Source organism: Scardinius erythrophthalmus (assembly GCF_964197995.2).
Source record: "Scardinius erythrophthalmus genome assembly, chromosome: 5".
NCBI classification, from domain to species: domain Eukaryota; kingdom Metazoa; phylum Chordata; class Actinopteri; order Cypriniformes; family Leuciscidae; genus Scardinius; species Scardinius erythrophthalmus.
Window position 1 is genome coordinate 32,531,827 of NC_138225.1, and position 21,886 is coordinate 32,553,712.

The 21,886-nt window shown below is 38.4% G+C and overlaps 2 protein-coding genes across 4 annotated transcripts in view; one reads left to right on the plus strand and one right to left on the minus strand.

Moving 5' to 3' along the window:
- Positions 1-11,996, plus strand: part of rasa1a (RAS p21 protein activator (GTPase activating protein) 1a) — a 61,880-nt gene extending 49,884 nt beyond the window's left edge. Inside the window, exons 22-26 of one of the 2 annotated variants that reach the window (XM_081365828.1) lie at positions 2,110-2,198; positions 2,321-2,398; positions 2,510-2,644; positions 6,593-6,672; positions 10,441-11,996. In XM_081365828.1, the coding sequence (XP_081221954.1) occupies positions 2,110-2,198; positions 2,321-2,398; positions 2,510-2,644; positions 6,593-6,672; positions 10,441-10,489 (431 nt within the window). In that variant the 3' untranslated portion in view covers positions 10,490-11,996. Of the gene's footprint in view, positions 1-2,109; positions 2,199-2,320; positions 2,399-2,509; positions 2,645-6,592; positions 7,314-10,440 lie in introns of those variants that run through there. The other variant, XM_081365829.1, reaches the window with a different exon arrangement.
- Positions 8,002-21,795, minus strand: ccnh (cyclin H). Of its 2 annotated transcripts, XM_081365832.1 has the most exons (10): positions 21,181-21,795; positions 20,891-21,020; positions 19,105-19,227; positions 18,930-19,003; positions 18,626-18,836; positions 13,046-13,209; positions 12,885-12,955; positions 12,039-12,141; positions 8,950-9,013; positions 8,002-8,875 (listed from the first exon to the last, which is right to left on the minus strand). In XM_081365832.1, the coding sequence occupies exons 2-10, from the start codon at positions 21,005-21,007 to the stop codon at positions 8,843-8,845; spliced, it is 960 nt and encodes a 319-aa protein (XP_081221958.1). In that variant the 5' UTR covers positions 21,008-21,020; positions 21,181-21,795; the 3' UTR covers positions 8,002-8,842. The 2 variants fall into 2 exon arrangements, with proteins under 2 accessions (XP_081221958.1, XP_081221957.1); XM_081365831.1 differs by having other exon boundaries at positions 8,682-9,013; positions 21,181-21,332.
- Positions 21,796-21,886: the final 91 nt, after the last annotated feature.

Genomic DNA, 21,886 nt, shown 5'->3' on the forward strand with positions numbered 1-21,886 from the left:
GTAAAGTAGAGATGGTCCTATAAACAAGGTTGTAAGTTTTGTTTGTTCAAAACTGTAACATTCGTTTGTTCGTTGTGTCAAGTTGTAGTTTGTTTGAAATAACAAACCAGTTCACCAGAAGGAAAACTCGACGAGGTGCTATTAGAAGACATCCTGTCAAAGCTTTTTGGTACATATCGCTTACCGTAGATGCAACGCGCATTTGAAAACGCGAGGCGCTGGAGAGCAAAATTAGTTTGATTGCAAAATACAAATTCACCACTAGATGGGAGTAATTCTTACTTACTGCCCCTTTAAAGGGGCCACAAAGCAAACAAGCATGTTGATCGTTATTTTGCAGACTGACCAACTAGGGTATAAGTTAACCTCATGGAATCTTTTAAATGTGAAAGTAGGAAATAGTGTTGCACGCCGCCGCCTTCAAATTCACATGATCAACCTCTCCTCTATTTTGCTTGGGAACTAATGTGGTTTGAACCAAAGTTTACATGACTGCGTTCTCTGGAATCCTCTCAAGTGGAGGACTTCTACATTCCGATTGGTTGCCGGCGAACCGTGTCTTAGCTCATTACCATAAAGTTGACCTGACTTCAAATCTTCTTACCGCTCAATAAATAAATAAATAAATAAATATATATATATATATATATATATATATATATATATATATATATATATATATATATATATATATATATATATAAACAGTTCTCTTAATTTGTAATATTTCACATTACTGTTTTTTTTTTTTTACTGTATTTTCTTAAAAAAATGTCTTCTTTCAAAAACAAAAAAAATTTCATCGACTGCACTTTTGAACGGTAGTATATATAGTTTTACATGCATGTTACACACTTTTAAACTAAAATGCCAATTTTAGTTAAAGGTATAGCGGAGGATTTTCTTTTTCCGGGTGGGTAGTGTAAACTATTGGTCCACCTAAGTGTCAATCATTCTGGTGATATGTTTACGTAAGGCCGTCGTACGTGCTCGTCCCTTAGTTTTCGCTTTCTGCGCATGCGCACTTTCAGGTGTTTATGTGTGGTGGTGAGCTAGAGTTACGGTTTAAGCCATTCATTGAAGCTCGCCGTTTCACCGGGTCCTTTGAAAATGTCTGAGGGTCGCAAGAGAAAAAGTTTGTACGAACTGTATGAGAAGAAGAGAAAGGCCTCAGAAGAGAGAAACAAGATCAGAGTGTTTTTGGGAGATTGTTTCACACGATGGCGTGCGCTGAAAACACAGGTTGGGCTTCCCACTGATGCCTCAGTCGCGAAGTTTCTACTCGACAGGTAAAGTTTGGCATGCTATTTGGTGAAAAAGTGCAAATCTTCTTTTGGAAAGTAATCTTGTATGAGTGATGCCGACAGCAACTTGTAAACAGAGCGTGCACGAGGAGAACCTCGCACACGTTTAATAGGCGTTCCCTCTCGGGAGCATGTAGTGTGTTGCGCATGTGCATTTTTTCAAAAAGTGGAGAGGGCGGTTCTTATCTAAAATTCGGAAAGATCCTCCGCTATACCTTTAACATTATACTTCGTAGACCATATAGAAGTTGACAGGTTAATAAACAATACACTACATTAAATTACATAATCCCTTACTAATGTGACATGACCAAAAAAAAAAAAAAAGACAGAAATCAAATAGTTCCCTATTATATAGTTTGCGAAAAAAGCAGTATGCCAACAGAGTAGTATGTCCGAATGCATATTATTCGAAAAACAGTAGGTGGAAAGTCCCTGGATGACCTACTCTTCCGGTGAGATTCTGAAGTGCACATTTGATGGACATTTTTCTATCCCATGATGCCACAGGATAGGATTTATGAATGGCAGTGAAATGACACAACTGATGCTGGTAGGTCACGTGACAGTAACAACATGGCGGATGCAGTACGTCCCAATTTAATACTACCCACATTCATACTATATAAAACACATAGTTGTGAAGTTCAAATTCAAATGTAGTTCCTAATCAGACAGTATGTGATTTGGGATGCAGTGCAAGTCTTTTTTTTTTTTTGTCAAAAAACTGACTATAGTGTAAACATTGTTAATGCTGCTAGTTTACTATGATATTAACGATGATGAAAATGTTTTGTTTTTGCAGACCCTCCATCCTCCACAGCCGGTCGAACGCTCACCCTGGTAGCAAAGTCTGTGCAGAACTTGGCCAACCTGGTGGAATTTGGCGCTAAGGTGTTTTGATTTTCACGCTGTGTTAGAAAATGAGTTACCCTGAAAAGGCGTCAAAGAGTCTGTGAATGCTAATGTTACAGCAGTGGCATATCATCGTTTGTTGTGATGTGTTTGTGTTGCAGGAGCCCTACATGGAGGGGGTGAATCCTTTCATCAAGAACAACAAACAAAGGATGATCATGTTTCTGGATGAGCTGGGGGTAAACTGCCCTGTATCCATTTTTAAAGCAGCATGGGTTACCTGCGGCTCTGTTTATGAGCTCTGTGTGAAGTAGCTTTCCTATAACATCCTCTCTGTGTTGTTTCTCCAGAATGTTCCTGATCTCCCGGAATCTACCGAGCACTTTAGGACAGATTTGTCCCGTGACCTTGCTGCCCTGCATGAGATCTGTGTTACTCATTCTGACGAACTCCGCACCCTCAGCAACGAGAGAGGAGCACAGCAGGTATGCGTCTCTCTCATCATGCATGATAGTAAGAAATATATAAGACATAATGTGCAGTCAGCCGGGACCCTGACATGAATGTATAGACTGACTTTTTGTTATCATGCTTATTACACAACTACTTGTCGAATATGTCAATGAGATGAAAGAGGCTGTTTTGAGAAACGTGAAACTAGCACAGCTATGGAGAAAATAGGTTACCAGGGAAAACCTTCAAATATATAGTTTAGCAGTCATTATATAAACACATACCACAGAATGTCTTGATTGGCCAATCAGAATCAAGTATTCGTTTAATTATTATATATTGTGGCTTTATATATTGTAGGACACTATTTTTAACATTTGACCAAAATCAAGCTCAAATGGTGTTATGAGTTTTTTGACCAGCGAATTTCAAAGTTTTGTCCGTCATTATAACGGCTGCATCTGAGGTATTAAGTGCATCGCATTGTTTTCGTCAACTTTAAAGTTTAATTTATGTGGTTACTCTGTGGTTTTTCTGTCATTTGGCCAACATCTCATGATATTAAAGATAAAGTGCTACGCACAGGCTATTTAAGGCAGTATTGGCTATGACTCGACAACATAATGCTAGACTAAGGGTGCTTTCACATCTGTAGTTCGGTTCATTTGGTCCGGACCAAGGGCAAACAATTATACTTTGTAGCATTTTTCAGCCGTTTTAGTTCCTTTTCACACCACACTGATTACTCTGGTCCGAATCAGTTGATGAGTTGATGAAACGAACCAAAATGCAGTCACGTGACAACATCCACATCACTCGTTGGCCAGATGTATCTTGAACGTATTTCCATAACTGCATTTAGATTAATTAACGTGCGGGAAAATTCCAACAGAACTCGCGGAAGTAAACAGAAGGAAAATCCAGCAGACAACACAACACTTTTTACTATGGAGAGACGACTGCGTGTGCTGATTGTATCCCTGCTGGTCATAGTTTATTATATAGTTTGTCTACACCACTTTAGGCAAACAATAACATTGGAGAATGAAGCAAGGATGCGGCTTGAAAATAATGTTTTAATGCACTGCACGTGGTAAAGGCGCATCGCAAGTCACTTCAGCAGAAAGTGAATGAAACTCAAAGCCCTTTTAACAAGTAGGCCTATCAATAATTATTTATTTGTTATATTATCTGCAATAATAATCCGTGCTGCAGGATTATCCATTTATTTAGCCTATATTCAGTTTAATTTTCTATTGATTATAGATAGGAATATACTTTATTTATTCAAATTAAACTGCATGTTTCCATTGATTGTGAAGCTAGACATTGAAAATTCCAGATCAAGCTCATGCGGCTAAATGTTTTTTTCTTGTTATGAATCGTATGAATTGTATCCTATTTTCCGTTATTACCGTTAACTACACGAAGTGATATGGAACTGTAATGCGGTCAAGACCTGCCTGGAACTACTTTAGCTGTGCGTTTCCCTGAAAATAATGCACACCTTAGAACGTTCGTCAACCAATCAGATTCAAGCATTCAACGGCCCTGTAGTATAATATTGCTTAACAGTAACTCATGACTACGGCAGTTGGTTTAGTCCAAAAATGTGCAGTTCTTTGGCAGTTGGTTCAGTTCGAGGTCGGTTCACGTTCTCACTACAAACGAACCGCTCCAGAGTTCGTTTCAGAGCGTACCGAGGTTGTTTGGTCCGCTTTTGGTGCGCACCCGAGTGCGATTACTGCATTCACACCTGCCCAAACGAACCGCACCAATGGGGAAAACGGAGTCTAGTGCGATTCAACCAAACTAAATGAGGCGGGTGTGAAAGCACCCTAAGACACTCTTCTCTGCTCCTCAAATACATAAACATTAGCCTTCAAATATAGTGTGTTTTGAGTAAAGACAATTTTTTTTTTTTTTTTTTTTTTACCCTGCCATTGCAAACAAGCAGAGTCAGTCCAAACTGCGTGTGGCACTTATTCATGATTGAGGCGGTTATGAGGTTTTACTGACAGTTTGTGGAGTAACAAGGTTTTTGTCACAAGCTCTTTTTAATACTTTTTAAGTGACTGCAGTCACTGGTGGGTTTTCTGAACCTGCTTTCTCAGAAATCTGGTTGCAGCCGTTGATAGCTTTATTTTTCTGCCCTGTCCAGGTAGTGCAACCACTGTTCCTTTAGCTTTGAACTTGCGAACTATGCTTATGCTTCTATGAATATTTAGTACCTTTGCTATCTTGTTGTATCCTGTTCCTTGTTTGTGAAGGGCGATGATATCTTCTCTTAACTTTTTGGACCATTCTTTTGACTTATTTCTAACATTCAGTCAAACATGACACTCAATAAACCTAGCCAGTTCAGATATTTCATGTGTTCTAGCTCAAGCACACCTGGTGCAACTGATGAAGCCCTTGATTAGTTGCATCAGGTGTGCTTGAGACAACACCTGTTTTGCAGATGTGTTGTTGTTGTGAGGGATTCTATTCAGGGGGTTGAACAATTTTGAGACTGCAGAAGTTTGATTGGTTCATTGCAAACAGTTTAAAGTCCCTGTAAAGGCAATTCAAAAAAAAAGTTCTAAACACATTATAAATGTTAGAAATGTATTGCTAAATCATATTACAAAGACTATGCACTGTAAAGTACTGAATTGTGGAGTTAGACCGTTAAACAGTTTTTCACCGTTGCTGTGTTCCGGATTTTTTGGGCGGGGCTAAAACGGGGGCTCGATGACGCACTGAGGCCCCCTGAGCTATTGGACACGCCCCTACTTGATGACGCACTGGAGCCCCATTCGCATCAGTTTGCAACTCAATCGCGAGTTACTGTCAGTACTATTATTTACTACATCCTACAGTTTGCTAGCTAGCTATGCCTTCGTCACGGAAATGCGTATTACCTGGATGCGATCACGTACAAAACAGATCGGTGTCCTTATTTAAATTTCCGAAAAACTATCATATCAACAAGAGGTGGATTAATTTTGTGAAGAGCCACCTTGATGGAGAGCTGAGGATCACCGCCAAAACCCGCCTCTGTAGTGATCATTTTACATGATTTCGTCGGAGACAACTGGGATTCATTCACTGATAATCCGCTGTTACTGGTGAATGTGGCCGAACCGACTATCTCCCGCCTCGGCCTTCATCCTCCCGTCGCGCCGACAACTGGTGCCATCGTCGTCAGTGCGTGCCCACCAATGAGTGTAAGTTGCCTTGTGTGCTTTGCTTATGTTATACTTATAGTAGGTAGTCCAGGCTCGAACATGTATGGCTTTGTAAAACAAATTAAGCTGCTAGGAGCATCCATTCCGGCTGTAGCGGTGACAGTTGAGTGTTGTTGTGAGTCGACGGCAGCGTGCTTTCCCGCGAGTGGGCGTGGTTTCAGCGCAGCCAGCGGACACGCCCCCAGCGTTTGAGAGCAGAGACTACTGCTCATTTTTTCAAGATTTTGATCGCTTATTTTATGTACTTGCCGGCTTTTTTTATCATTAAAATTTGACTGGGTGGCTAATAACACATTTTTCTGTGGTGTGACAAACTCAGAACACATACTTAATTTTGACTTTACAGGGACTTTAAAGTCAGTAAATTTAGCCAATAAGCCTGATTTGCAATGGGGGTTGAATAATTTATTATAAAAAACGTATGTAAATGAACTTTGAGTTTATAGCAGTGGCTGTTTATAATAAATTTGCATAAGTGAGCAGTGATATCTAGACAAGTATCTTACTCTTACCTGACACTGATATTAAATTGGGCATTCTTCAGTTTCTGTGATTTGGCTGTATTTATTGATTGTATATGTTATTCTTTTTTAATCGGATACCATCTATATTGAAATGAAATGAAAGCATGTGAAAATGACTGTCAACATCACAATACGTTGAAACAAGTCTTCGCTGTGCCATTTTTAACCCAGCAGGTGAAGATTATAATGCAGTCATTGCCCGTTGTCTTTTTCTTTTTCTTCACAGCACGTGCTGAAAAAGCTGCTGGCCATCACTGAGCTCCTCCAGCAGAAACAGGTGCACTATGCCATGTCCAACAGCAACAGGTAGTTCCACCTCGGTCATTTTGTCTGTCAGTTTGTCTCCGTCTTCCTGGAGTAGCCAATGGGACCCCAGCATGCTCCACCCTCATCCCCATGTCAGCTCCCATCCTCCCCATATCTTCCATCATCCCTTTTCCTTGCGCCTCATTGTCTGTGCCACGAGAACTATGCAAACTACAGCTGCAAAACAAAACGGCTGGACTCCTGAAGTCCGACACCAATGACATTATAATCACACAGCCAAATCGGTTTGACTGCTTGCAGTATCCTGGGTACATATCAGTCTAACAGAGGGGTCGACCAACCAATGTCCCAATAAGTCCACAGAATAATGTTTTTGAATACAGGTTGCCAAAGTGTATCTTTTCATCTGCTTGATCTGAAACTGAACTGACACAAGGCTGCAACGATTCTTCTCTATAACTGGATTATGAGCTAAAATGATTTTTATACTGTAATTTGTTACTGATTTACATGGCTATGAATATCCAAAATGTGCTCAGACTAGTGTTCTTTGTCCTTTATCCTGTTCCGTTTAGTTTGAACTGTGCTGTAGACTGGATTTATTTTTTTTTCTTCTTCTTTTTATCATCCTCAGACAGTATGATTATTTTATATCAGAACAATAAATTCTCTTGCTGGAATCATGAGTATATAATTTGAGGTAACATGATTTGTTTTCCATATTGTACTTGTGTTTGATTGGTTCAGTCTTCCCTGAGACAAATTCAAAGCCAGACATGTTCTCAGGAGAAAAGTTCAAGGTAAAAAAAAATGTTTACAAAATTTACAATAGGAAAGATTGTATCAGGAATGCATGCACTTATTAAACATGTTTTATAAAGTACTGACTGGCTTATGTCTCAGATCAGCTCATGAAAGCAGCTTTTGAAAATAAGACTATTCTTAAAAAATATTCTAGAGTGTTTGTCTGTTATCAGTTCTTGATTGAACCATTATTATGGTTATCGACAGCATCTGTTTCATGTCAATTGAACCCAGAACTCCCCTTTTACCCCAGTTCTTTAAGAAGACTGTCACTGTTATACGTGTACTGTAAATATGCTAAATAGTTGCAAGCAGATCTTAAGTGTTTTAACTACCAGTACACTTATCATTCAAAAAATGTTTTTTGAAACAAGTCTTTAATGCTAACCATGGCTACATTTAGTTGATCCAAAGTAGAGTAATATTAAATATTACCTCTTATAACAATTTTCTATTTTAAAATGTAATTTATTCCTGTGATGACAAAACTGAATTTTCAGCAGCCATTACTCCAGTCCTCGGTGTCACATGATCCTTCAGAAATCATTTCTAAATGCTGATTTGCTGCTCAAGAAACATTTCTTTTTATTATTCATTTTGAAAACAGTTGTGCTGCTTAAAGGGGTCATCGGATGCAAAATTCACTTTTATATGGTGTTGCATCTAAATGAGTCTTTGGAGTGTGTGGTCACAACCACCACACAATGAAAAAAAATCCATTCACTTTTTTTTTAATCCTCAAAAAGTCTAAACACTCAATCAGGCAGTTTGGATTTTCTGAGCACTATAATTGATGTCATAATGCTCATGCTCCGCCCACGACCACTGACGGACTGTCCCGTATTAGCATATTTCTGCCCTCAGCCATTCAACACTCCCCACGGAAGAGGGGGTGAGCAGTTGCTTATCATTTAAAGAGACATTCACCAAAACAGGTCACTGTGAGCAAAGCTGTTTTTGAGAAGGTAAAAAGGGTGTTGTTTTACACAACCATTGAGGAATTTTAACCAAAGTATATTACAAACTTTACATGAACACCCTAAAGAATCATACCAATTTGTGGAAAATGGACATCCGATGACCCCTTTAATAAGTTTGTGGAAACAGTGAAACCTTCTTTCGATATTTGATGAATAGAAAGTTCAGACAAACAGCACTTGGAGAGATTTTCTGATAACAATATAAAAATATTTACTGTCACTTTAGGTGAATTGAATGCATCCCTTCTGAATAAAAACTAATGGGAATAAAAAAAATATTTTATTTTCAGAGATGTAAAAGACATGACATTTTGCTGAAATATTTACAATTTAGTTTTAGAACCACATGACAAGTGTTAAATGGAATCACTCAACCCGTTCATGAAATAACTGTTGAGGATGTTGCTGACTTAAAAACAATTTCATCACAATGCATCCAAATCCTCATCAGTCCATTCCTGCAAAACAGAAAATCCGTAAGCTTCAAGTGGCAGCCAGAAGATGTGCATTTGAGGAACCAATCTAAACTTACTTCTTCAGCAACCATCTGCCTTTTCACAACGTGATCGTCATCTTCATATCCATGTTTTCTTTTCCTGAAGGCCGTGGACAGAGGAAAGCATCAGAACCATACACTGTTATCATCTGAAGACGGCATTCATTTAGTGACTGTCTTTGGCGACTCATCACTCACACACATCCAAGCATGCAAACTAGTGCATCACTGTAGCTCATAACTGTGTAGTTATAGATCAAGATCATAGATGTTTTTTTTTGTCTGTCAATTTGCTGTTTAACTATAGCCACAACAGAAAAGTATCAGGTAGGCATTTAAAAATATTGGGAATAAGAAGAAATCTTAAAGGGGTCATATAATGCCATTTTTGTACAAGCTAATATGATTCTTTAGGGTCTAAATTAAAAGTTTGTAATATACTTTAATTAAAAATTCTCATTAGTATTGTAAGAAAACACTAATTTTACCTGGTCAAAAACAGCTCTGTTTTCAGCACGCCGTTTCAGTGCATGTGTCTTTAAATGATAATGAGCTTTGCTCACCCCGCCCCTCTGTTCTGTGCGTACACCGTTTGTAACACAAGAACCACGCGTTGTTCATTATAAACGTGGGATTATGAATTATATTGAGAACGTCGTACATAGAAAACATGCTGTAATGTACCCTGAGTGTAAACCTTAGATGCATTCATCGTGAAGCCTGCAGCAAGGTTTGCAAATTTCGCAAAGATTAATATAAATACTAATATAAAGGTTAATAAAACATTACACTCACATCTTCTGGAGGTTCAGCAGTAATACGTTGGTACCGATCCGTTTTTTCTCGTTTGTAAAGCTGTCTGGTGTGAAATGATTCGCGTAAACATGAAAGCATGGACGATCGTGGGGAATCCCCGTGAGGGAATCCCCGCGTCAATCCTTTGGGCATATCGCTTCAAAAACAAAACTCAGCCACTGCATCTTCAACGGCTCAGATTTAGGAACATCCAAATGACTGCTGTGTTCCTTATTACATCTAAGAACAGAACAGCACAATCGCGTAGACGCCATTCTACTCCTGCATATCAACAATGGCGGACTACAGACGACAGCTGTCACAGCTCGCTCAGGGCGGGTCTTGTGTTGAAACACGGCTGTCAATCACAATAGCGGGAGGGGCGTACGATCTTATGACGTCACAATATCGAACGGCTTGATTTCATAGATGGTCAAACATATAAGGAGATTAAAACAAAACCACTGGATGGATTTTAATCATGATAGGATGGTTGTGTACAGGCACTGCCAACAGACATTTCAGTGCAATCAACTTGTAAAAGTGCATGTACCATTATATGACCCCTTTAAGCGCACACAGGGTGAGAAACAAGCTGATCCATTGCATGTAGGCATTACGATGCCACGGCCTTCTGAAAGCGCTTGACATTTCTTATGGCTCACTATAAATCGCTCAAGACTTGCATAATCCTGAAAGGTCACCATGCCCAATTTTGTCTTTATTTTGCAGAACTGAATGTACCTTTATGGCTGTAGCCACCACAATCCAGATCCTCTGAAAGAAAAGATTGGTAGCAAAGAAAGCAAGATTGTTCTCACCAGATGCGAAGGAAGAAGGTGGATGCACGAACCAAGTTTTGCTCGGACTCTAGATAGGCAACACACTGCCAATCTCAATCTCTCAAACCAACTGATTCAAAACTTGAATTCACAGATAAGCCATCAAATCGATGGTTAGAGGTTCTGTCCGTCGAAAAGTATACCTAGGGTCTTCTAAGACTGAAAATCATGAACACTCCAAGAGGATAACCAAAATTGAGTAAATCGCAAATGCTTGTTGACCCAACCTGCAAAATCAACGTGGATCTGTCCGACTTTAATTCACACCCGCTGGTGTAACCGACCTGGGAGCCGTGAGTTCTAGACTGGCATCTGTAGCAAGCAAGAACTTCGGCACTGCATTGCTCTTGACCATCAGGGAAGCAAGATGCACTAATGGTGCAAGCCTTAAAAACCGTCTCTACACTCAACTGTACCGCACAACCTCTTCCTGTTTTCGACTGCGGTTTCAGGCGCAGGTAGGCTTAGATCCTACAGATAGCAACTGATTCCTATCTTACCTTCTGAGCCGCTTCGCTTGACAAGATGCTGCATCCTGGCTTTTATCTCCAAACCAGTGTTTGTGTGATACATGAGCAGATCAGTGAGACCGATTCAATTTTGGAGGATAGATTACACAAGGTTGGTGCATGTGTCCACTTTTAATAACCTGCCCCTGTTCTTCCACCGAAGCAACAGCAACAAACTCCAACTCAAATTCATTTTATAGCTTTTCACCAGAATGGGCCGAGTGGATTATGAACTTCCTGGTTTATTTCACATCATAAAAGAAAGACCTATTGACTATCAAACTTTGCTATTTTATTATATCAGCCTGTTTGTGTTTATCAGACTTGCTTGATGAGTTAATTTGGCAGTTTCTGGATGTGTATTATTATTCCCTGAAATATGTAAAACCGCAAAAAAATTAATTTAGAAGATTCTACAATGTATTTTTGTTGGACAGGTAGTTGCATTGTCCTGTACTTACTGAGACCCTTACAAAAAAAAGTGTACAGTGGTGAGATCTGATGCTAATACCATGGTACTCTTGACATACACCATTGTAATGAAATATTACCATGGTATTTGTCCAAAAAAACTGGTTTAACCATTGTACTGTATGCTAAAATCATGGTAATATCCTGTTACATTTATGTTAGTATAAGGTGTATATTCACTACCACTGACTTGAAACAGCTCACGTTGTACCCATTGTGTACGTTGTACCTAGAGTTGATGTAGGGGATTCTCTACAGTACATTTAGCTGCATTTTTGACCCAGCAAATCTATAAAAAGCATGACGCAGATTTACCTTTTTTTTTTTTTGTATTTCAGGTAGCTCATGTATTTTTATTTTTATATTTTATACTTAAAAAAACACAACTTTTGCATCTTAGATACAAAACACCAAGTGACTAACCTGGCTGAATAAAACTCTTAGTATGATTAGTTTTGTGTGCTTTAAGTCCAAGTACTCTCATTTTATTTTCCCCACAAATACTCACAAGTTTGTAGCAAATTCAGCATGAATCCTCTCCAGTTTCTGCTTGCAGGTATCGACCTCCTCAGCTCTGGGAAGCTCGTACGCTTTCATAAGACTTGTTATTCCTATAGTGAAAACAGACACAATATTACACTTATACTGTATCCTTAAATGTACCAATAGCAAATGATTGATAATCCAAAGATTACCCTTACCAGGCACAAAATAAGACAAGCTTCAAACAAAAAGTCACTGGTTTGTCCAAGAGGAAAGTTTCAATTATGCACAATGCAACAAAGAACAATCAAATCATCTGATGTATGATACACTACCATTTAGAAGTTTGGGGTTGGTAAGATTTTTTTTAAGATGTTTTTAAAAAGTCGTCTTGCTCACCAATTACAATGTCATTTATTCCTGTGACGGCAAAGCTGAATTTACAGCATCATTACTCCAGTCTTCTTCAGTGTCACATGCACCTTCAGAAATCATTCTAATATGCTGATTTGGAGCTCAACAAACATGTCTAATCAATGTTGAAAACAGTTCTGCTTAATATTTTTATACTAGTAGTTTTTTTTAGTGCTAGTGTGTATTAAATCTACATAGGATTACAGCATGGAAGGCTTTGAACGGGTCCTCTATAGTCTATAGCGTTTTCAGAATGGCATTTCACAGCAAAATGGCTATTTAGGAGATAAATTTCCCATAAAATAACTTTGACGAATTTACAGGTCACATTTTTAAGATTTACCAGCTGACCATGTGTTATGAAGGACCTGTTATAAAGATTTTACAGGAGTTTTCAGATTTAAGCATCTCTTATCTAGTGACATTTTAACAGTAAAAAAAGGGGGGAAATACTTACGTCTCATAGACTCATAGATCTTAGAGAGGGTCTCTTTATCCTCTTTAAGCCCTATGCATTCGGTCAAATATCTGAAAATATATATATATATATATAAAAATGTTTTTAACATCCTGCCATCTCAAGTGTTAGAATCTCTGAATGCTGAAGGAGAAACCTACGCCTCAATCTTCAGGCCAGCACGTGTTGCACTGTTGAGGATGGCTGTGAGGGCGATCTGAGACGGAGAGAAGAGGAGGCCGATGTCTGTCATTGCTGCTCTGTTGAGAAAGTCTTCAGCACTTTTTCTCAGCATCTCCGGGTTCTCTAACAATGGGTATCTGGTCTGAGAATACAGAAACCATGCATTTAAATTCCCTTAAATGATCTATTTAGCAACTTTTAAAAATGAAGTGCCTAATCTCTGCATCACTGGTGCCGTTTGAGCACCCCTACATCAGTGTCGAGGAAGCTACTCTGAACCTGTAGCTTGACAAGCTACTCATAAAATTTAAAGTAGTTAAAGGCAGGGTAGGCAATTTTGGAGCGGCTAGCAATAGCAACCTAGCTTTGAAAGCATTAGATTAGAGCTGCATGGTCAAACAACAGTTATTTCAGCAAAATTTATATTTTTGCGATGAATATTAATTGTCTTCCTAAGTACTTCCCCTTCCGTCTGTTTGCACGCGCCAGCGCTCATTCAGTAAAGTCTGAAGTTTAACGCAGACTGTAAGGACAAGCATTCATGCAAAATGGAAATAATAGCGTGAATTTTTAACACTTACAGTTAAGGATATAACCATAAAATTAAAGTTTTGCGCTGAGGAAACATATCACACATTAAACAGCACACGCATCTGTCAAAGCGCCTGACAGGCAAACCATGTTAAACATTACGCTTATGCATTATTTTGAAGTTTAACCTGTTAACCGTTGCCAGAGCGCGGGCGCACTGAAGCGGTTTTATTTATATATAGTTCAAAGTTACTATCAGATTTAATGTTATACCTTGACAAACTATACATCATTAAAAAGATATAAGACTCAAGTTTCAGTATTTGACCACTATTGTATTCTGAGAAGCTTATAGCGACAGTTATTTCTTAATTTGTGTCAGGAGTTATGAAATGAAAAAATGAGTCGATACCTTTAATATGAATTATGCGCGTCAGCCGCTTTCATTCATAAAAAAACTCCCGTGCCGTCGTCATGACAGCGATACACAAAACAACGTCCTTCTAGGCTTTAGCTCAAAAATGTGCAGATTTGGAGAAATATTGATATATTCTCATAGGTTTACATCAGATTTCTATAGACAGGAATAATATTTATTGAATTTATACCCAAATGCGTCGATGTAATCATTATGAGCGTTTGCATACTCTGTTAATGTGTTTTCAATTCATACCAATAGCCTGAGGGCGCCCTCGCCGCCCTGTGCACAGTATTAGAACATGAAGAAGTGCCATAATCATGTGACAATCCAGGAAGCCTCGAACACACACACAGCTAACAACAGATCGCGCTGTAACATGGAGAAACAGTCGTTTTATGGCGTCATTTTTTAGTCAAATGTCATGAGCGTGTAAGACATGCTCACGAGCACATTATGTTATTTCACGCGCGCAAAAATGAACCTTCAGCTGGCATGATAAAAGTACTCGCGCACAAATTCAACAACCGAGAGGTGTACAGGTAGCTGCGAGCGAGCGCCTGGCATACTCTCATGCTTGTACAGTGGAATCCTGCTCGCGCGCAGTGGATTTCTGCTCGCGGAGTGCTGTTTTGCTCGCGCAGTGGATTTCTGCTCGCTCAGCTGATTTCTGCTCGCTCGAGTCTACATGACTTTTGACAATTTGGGGGCGGAAACCAAGGAGGGCACTGACCCTCTTATGATTGGTCACTTTCATCATGGAAAATCTTGGGAAATCCTAACCCCGCCCACCTTCAGACGCAGCGCGAGTCACTCAGCTCGCTCTGCTACTCCGGCTATCTCTGTATATTTTAGACAACGAAATATGTGATAAAACACCTTACTAACTATTTTCGTTTTCATTTAAAGAAATCTTAAACATGATAGCCACACAAATGTGGTTCATGCAACGCGTTGATTATATTCACTGCACATAACGTTTGCCTATTAAAAACAAAACAAAATATAAAACACAAACCTGCCTCTTTTCGTTTTAAATATAATATAAAAACATTAAACATTTTAATATGGTCCAGGCAATATGTGCATTTGTACTAAACAACAGATTTTGCAGTAAACAACATTACAGTTTTTAAATTTTTAAATACAATTATTACAATTTAAAATGACAAAACTCAACCCAGTCTCTTTTTGTTAAATTTCAGTTTGATCAATATTAGCCATGATAAAAGTATAAGTAAAAGGTATAAGAAGCTATAAGCTACAAATAAAGCAAACAATTCAGTCAAACATACAAAGTCAGCGCTCTTGTCTAACCATACAACGATGACCGGGCGCTCGGCGCTCATGTACGCCGCCTGGAACAGCCTTTCCTCGGTTATAGTCTTTCTGACGTTCGCCGCTTTCGCTGGGGTCTCTGTAGTGGTTAAACATGAGATATAATTCGTCTTGTGTATATCTAACGGGCGATTTTTGGTCTCGTGAATCTATAATTTATTCCCTGGCCATTGTGGCCAATCGTTTTGGCTGAGGGGAAGTTTCATAACTTTATAAGCTATTTAACATTACCGTTGTATGGTTTTACTAGAGCGCTGACTTTGTGTGTTTGACTGAATTGTTTGCTTTATTTGTATAGCTTCTTATACCTTTTACTTATACTTTTATCATGGCTAATATTGATAAAAACTGAAATTTAACAAAAAGAGACTGGGTTGAGTTTTGTCATTTTAAATTGTAATAATTGTATTTAAAAATTTAAAAACTGTAATGTTGTTTACTGCAAAATCTGTTGTTTAGTACAAATGCACATATTGCCTGGACCATATTAAAATGTTTAATGTTTTTATATTATATTTAAAACGAAAAGAGGCAGGTTTGTGTTTTATATTTAGTTTTGTTTTTAATAGGCAAACGTTATGTGCAGTGAATATAATCAATACGCGTTGCATGAACCACATTTGTGTGGCTATCATGTTTAAGATTTCTTTAAATGAAAACGAAAATAGTTAGTAAGGTGTTTTATCACATATTTCGTTGTCTAAAATATACACAGAGATAGCCGGAGTAGCAGAGCGAGCTGAGTGACGCGCGCTGCGTCTGAAGGTGGGCGGGGTTAGGATTTCCCAAGATTTTCCATGATGAAAGTGACCAATCATAAGAGGGTCAGTGCCCTCCTTGGTTTCCGCCCCCAAATTGTCAAAAGTCATGTAGACTCGAGCGAGCAGAAATCAGCTGAGCGAGCAGAAATCCACTGCGCGAGCAAAACAGCACTCCGCGAGCAGAAATCCACTGCGCGCGAGCAGGATTCCACTGTACAAGCATGAGAGTATGCCAGGCGCTCGCTCGCAGCTACCTGTACACCTCTCGGTTGTTGAATTTGTGCGCGAGTACTTTTATCATGCCAGCTGAAGGTTCATTTTTGCGCGCGTGAAATAACATAATGTGCTCGTGAGCATGTCTTACACGCTCATGACATTTGACTAAAAAATGACGCCATACGTTTTGAAGACAATAAACATGTTTGCTATGATATTTGAGTTACCTGTGTTTTTCAGTCCATGCCAGGTATTTCCATAATAATAGATTATATTTATAATGTAATGCTAATCTATATAGAATCGTTGTGCAGAACAGTATTAGACATTCTCTGACAATAGTATATTTTCTGTCTGATTTTTTATCTGAAGCCAAATTAGATCACAGAAAATTATTTAAAATACTCGATTTGCTTTATAAAGTAAGTTTATAAGCACAAACATGGTTTTAATCTCATAAATTGTCGTGTATTGATGGTGTGCTAAGCTAACATGCTAGCTAGCCCTAGGTGCACCTGCCACCTAGAAGTTATATTTTTATTATTTTTTGAAAGCTTACTGAAATGTTTCTTTATTCAAGAAATGCATTAGATACAGTTTAAAATGTAAGGGTGAACTTTGAGAAAAGAAATTGGTGATTGAAAGTGAAACCATATGAATAGCCTGTGAATAGCCAGTCGTTAGTAACTATAATGCAGACAAAAGAAATGCATATTTACAGCCATAACCAGGCTGGAGAGGTGTGAATGTGTTCAGGGGGAGACTGAGACTGAATGGGGCTCGTTTGCACCACAAAACAATAAAGACAATATACTGGATAGATGGTTAGAAGATGGCAATAAACATCAGAAGCATCTTAGCGTCAAATCAAAATAAAGTCACATGACATGGTCTTGAAAAACATTTCACTAAATACAGAGTTTTGGACTTACTATCTTAAGATTTTAAACATCAAATGTTTAGACATGTGGCATTAGCTGTAGTGCATTTCTAGATTGCTCCAGGGCCAACTTCAATTTTATTTTCATGAGGATATTTCATAAAAAATAATTTCTAATAACTTTACAAAACTTTGAAGCTATTTATAACAATTTTTGTCATTATGACAATAATTAATTCTACATTTACAATAAACTGCCAGGTGTCAGCTTTCAAATGAGATCATACTTGTGCTTTTAGTACAAAGGGTTCATGAACTGTATCTGTTTCAGTTTGGGTATGTAATTTCTTGGGATTTTTCAAAAGTGGGGTAGCAGCTTAACAGGTTAAAATAAAGAATTCTCATGTTTTGGGCAGCTTGGATCTTGCATCTATCCCGCAACAGCTCACTCTGTTTCCCCAACTATTTTTAGAGTCATTTTTTCCATCATAATGCATTATTCAGTGTTGTAATTTGACGCGGCTCGCGGAAGTTTTCCTTGCTCAGTGGGCAGCAAAACTAATCGATAATGAAATTCGTTGACAATGATTTTCATTATTGGTTATTATCGATTTTATCGATGTGTTTGCAGCCCTACATTAGATCCTACTCTCCCTTCAGAGCATCTCCAAAACCACGTCTCCTTCAAAACGCATGAACGCACACAGCAGAGTTTGCAAAGCGTCACGAGATGAGAGACAGTAATGTCTCTCAGGACTGCGGTTTATTTACAGCACTCAGTGACTGTGTCTACAAAGCGCTGATTAAGAGTGATGTCTGCACAAGCAGGGTTCAAATGCAATGATTGGACAAACAATTTTCGGTCCTGAGACTTCCACGGAAGTACATATATGTACATGTTTTAATATTTATACCACTTCTATTATTGATTGCCATCAGGATGTGAAGAGTTTCAACCAGTATAGCAAAAAGTGTTTATAAAAACAAATTGCCTACCCTACCTTTAAGATACAATCAAGCTACCCTTCTGAAAAATGTAGCTAGTTAGCTATACTACAAGACACTATAAAAAATATTGTATATTACAAATAACTGAATGCACAATTTTAGCTTGTGATCTAATAAGACGACGACACTATACTGCTTCAATGCACTGCAGATTTGTCAAAACGCAAAACGGAATATAGCTTTTGGTCGAGCTACATCGCTACTTGCTGTAAAAAGTAGTTAGCTACTGGAAAAGCTACACTTTTTTCAAAGCAACTGAGAAACTGTCGAGCTACTGAAAAATGTAGTTAAATTAGTAGAGTTGCTACTTGTAGTTAGCTACTCCCAACATTGAACATAATAACATTGCCTAAGCCAATGACGTGCGTTTGGAGTAGGACTGTCTGCAACCAGGCTTTAAGCTCACCTTCATGTCAATCAGAAAACCCTCCAAGGGCCGATACGGATTGTGAACAACCAGATGAAAATTGAGCTGCTGGATAAGGAGCAGCTCATACTCCAGAATCTGTTCTAGAGCTCTCTCCTGTCCCGCTGGGCTGTCCTGAAGGTTCCCCACAAACTGAGTGCTCGACACATTAAACTCATCCACTTTACAGGAGAGATATGTACATGTCAACCTGCAAAGATAAGTTGAGAAGGTCAGAACTGCAAAATCTATCAAAAAAAAAATCATGATCTTAGGACTTATTACACTCTGTCGATACACTTACATTATTGTCCGAGGGTGATATTCCATTAAAGAGTTGTTTAAATAGAATCTTCGAAAATACATACAAGCTGTTCCCTGAAAAACATTTAGAGGTAAAAAAAAAAGAAAAAAAGAAGAAGCCAGACCTAGAACTAGATGATCTCATCTTTAACTGATATAAAACTGATAATGATTACCACAACAGATTTAGGCATCACGGGCTTGAACATGGCACAGAAGTCTAACAATCTCTTCTCGTAGTGTCTGAAAAGCACTTTCTCTTCCCGTCCATCAAGCAACATGGATTCATTTATTCCAGGCTGAAAAACGGATGAAGATATAATGTGATTGAGGTGCATGCTGTTAACACTATAAATGACTGGTTTACTGTGCATTGCAGTGTGTGAATATATATATATATATATATCAGTGGCGTTTTCTTGCGGAGGCCAAGGGAAGCCATGCTTCCTCACTTTTTCAGAATATAATCGTCATTTAATAAACACTTTTGTTTTCCCAGTTTACGTAATCCTGTCATCTCCTTATCGTCTCTCTTCATTCATTACTGAGCGTTTTATGATGTGTAAAACAGCGCCCCTATAAAAGTGACATGGTGAATGAGCGTTGAAAACATGGTACTGCACCCTGTGTCTGTGAGGAGGCCAGGCTGAGTTGGCATCCCTTAATAGAAAAAAAAAAGAATGATTAACCAATCAAGTGACGCTATGTCACGACACTGCTCCCCTGTGATTGGTCAGGACAGTGTCAAGGGAAGCCATGAACTTGTTGGCATCAGGCCAATCACATCACGTTATCATCGTCAATGAATGAATGAATGAAATAGCGGAAGATTTGTGGATTTGTGTTGACATCTTGTTTAGCTAGTTAGCTAAAATTATTAATTGTAATTATGGAGGGTGGAGATTTGGACGTATTTGATAAAAAAATATTTTACTAAACTGCCTCTACAGCAGCAACTCAGAATTAAATCCGATGGCAGGCCAACACCAAAACTAAATGAAAAAGGTTATCTTCTTGTTGCTTACCGTCCGTTTCCTATCTATCTGCTAATGTTTTAATGAAAAGACCATAAGATGTTTAAGAGGACTGACTGACTGTCTGTGTGTGTGTGTGTGTGTGTGTGTGTGTGTGTGTGTGTGTGTGTGTGAGAGAGAGAGAGAGAGAGAGCGAGAGAGAAAGAGCTCGTCTGGTCTGAACTGCCCATTTAGCGATGTGTTATTTTTTTTTAATGTGATTATAGTTCTTCTTACTGTTTCTTGCGTGCTTTGATTAAGCAGCATGTGAGTGCACTTTGTTGTTTATTGTTTGTGAATAACCGCTATTGTATATCCTTAATGAGCGTCACACCGATTTAAGGGTGTATTAAATGAAAAAGGTTATCTTCTTGTTGCTTACCGTTGGCGTTTCCTATCTGCGAATGTTTTAATAAAAAACACCATGAAAGATGTTTAAGAGGACTGACTGTGTGTGTGTGTGTGTGTGTGTGTGTGTGTGTGTGTGTGTGTGTGTGTGTGTGTGTGTGTGTGAGAGAGAGAGAGAGAAAGAGAGAGAGAGAGAGAGAGCGTCCGTGCTCAAAGTGTTGGATTGTAACAAGCATAAGTCCCGGTAAGATGATGCTGGGCGCTCTAATAGTTAATCCAAATAGCAACATATAAATGGTAACGTATGATTTTCTGCCCCCACCCCTTAAAACACACAGCTTAGAGGTTGTGTCTTAATTGGCTTCCTCAGAAATTTTCCCCACGCCACGCCACTGATATATATATATATATATATATATATATATATATATATATATATATATATATATATATAGAGAGAGAGAGAGAGAGAGAGAGAGAGAGAGAGAGAGAGAGAGAGAGAGAGAGAGAGAGAGAGAGAGAGAGAGAGAAAAAATAGATAGATAGATATTGTTGTCTTGCTTGCAAAAAAGAATACAAAGAACTCCACATTGTGACTTACCTTACCACTGGATAGGGCTTTTGAGCAGAACTTCTGATTTGCTTCTATTCTTAATTTATCTAATGTTTCCTCTTTATCATAAGTCCAGAATTTCTTCTGTGAGCTGTTGTGATACATGTTGAATATTAGGCTGTGGATGGAACAATACAACTATGATTACACACCAAATAGACAAGTATGCACATATAAATATACACATTTTTAGTATTCAAGTTAATGTACTGTATTTTTCGAGGCAGTTAACCAAAACAATGATTTCATGTCTCATTAAAAGTATGCTTCAATCTCACCCCTCTTGGGCACACGGTGAGGTTCCGCCTGTGTATTAAATCAAGGATTGCAGTACAAATATCAAACGGCTGTAAAAGATTCAGCTACTGATCTTCGTTTCAACCAAAATTTCAACAGTCGACATGCGTGTTTTCAAACATCGCGAGAACCCGTCGCGGGTTAGTCACGCCACTCTTTAGGCGCCTTCGGATGATGACGTTGTGTTCCTAACTCACGAGTCTGATTCATTTCATCGAGTCGGTTCTTTCAAATAGTTTGTTTCAAAGAACCGGTTCAAACGACCAATCCAGCAATTATTTTATCATGCCTTTATTTTATCTCGCCCTCCAAAATTACAGATTAGAGTTATTTAAAAACACATACTTTTGTTTTATTTTGATTTGGTTTTATAAACAAGGGTGTTATTCAAATCATATTAATATTCTCATGTACGTTTTAAGAAATTATTAATGAATTGGAAGACATACAATTGCAATGAACGCTAAATGATCTGTATTCGTGTTGATAAACAGTAATACAGTAATACAGTCATGTAATAAACACATTCCCAGTGAGTTTTATTTGTAAATTGTTGTTTGTCACTGCTCGGGTCGATTCAGTGCGATTTGTGTACGAATCATTCTGACCGAACCGGTTCAACCAATTCGCTGAAAATATCCAACTTAAAAGAATCGACTCGAGAGTCCAAATCTCCGTCGCTTTTCA

What these genes read in the sequence shown, in the direction of transcription:
- ccnh (XM_081365831.1), bottom strand. Translation starts at nt 21,007, where the DNA reads ATGTATCACAACAGCTCACAGAAGAAATTCTGGACTTATGATAAAGAG. An exon ending in TGATGCCTAAATCTGTTGTG is followed by an intron (nt 19,004 to 19,104) that starts GTAATCATTATC and finishes AATGTTTTTCAG; the next exon opens with GGAACAGCTTGTATGTATTT. An exon ending in TATCACCCTCGGACAATAAT is followed by an intron (nt 18,837 to 18,929) that starts GTAAGTGTATCG and finishes TTATCTTTGCAG; the next exon opens with GTTGACATGTACATATCTCT.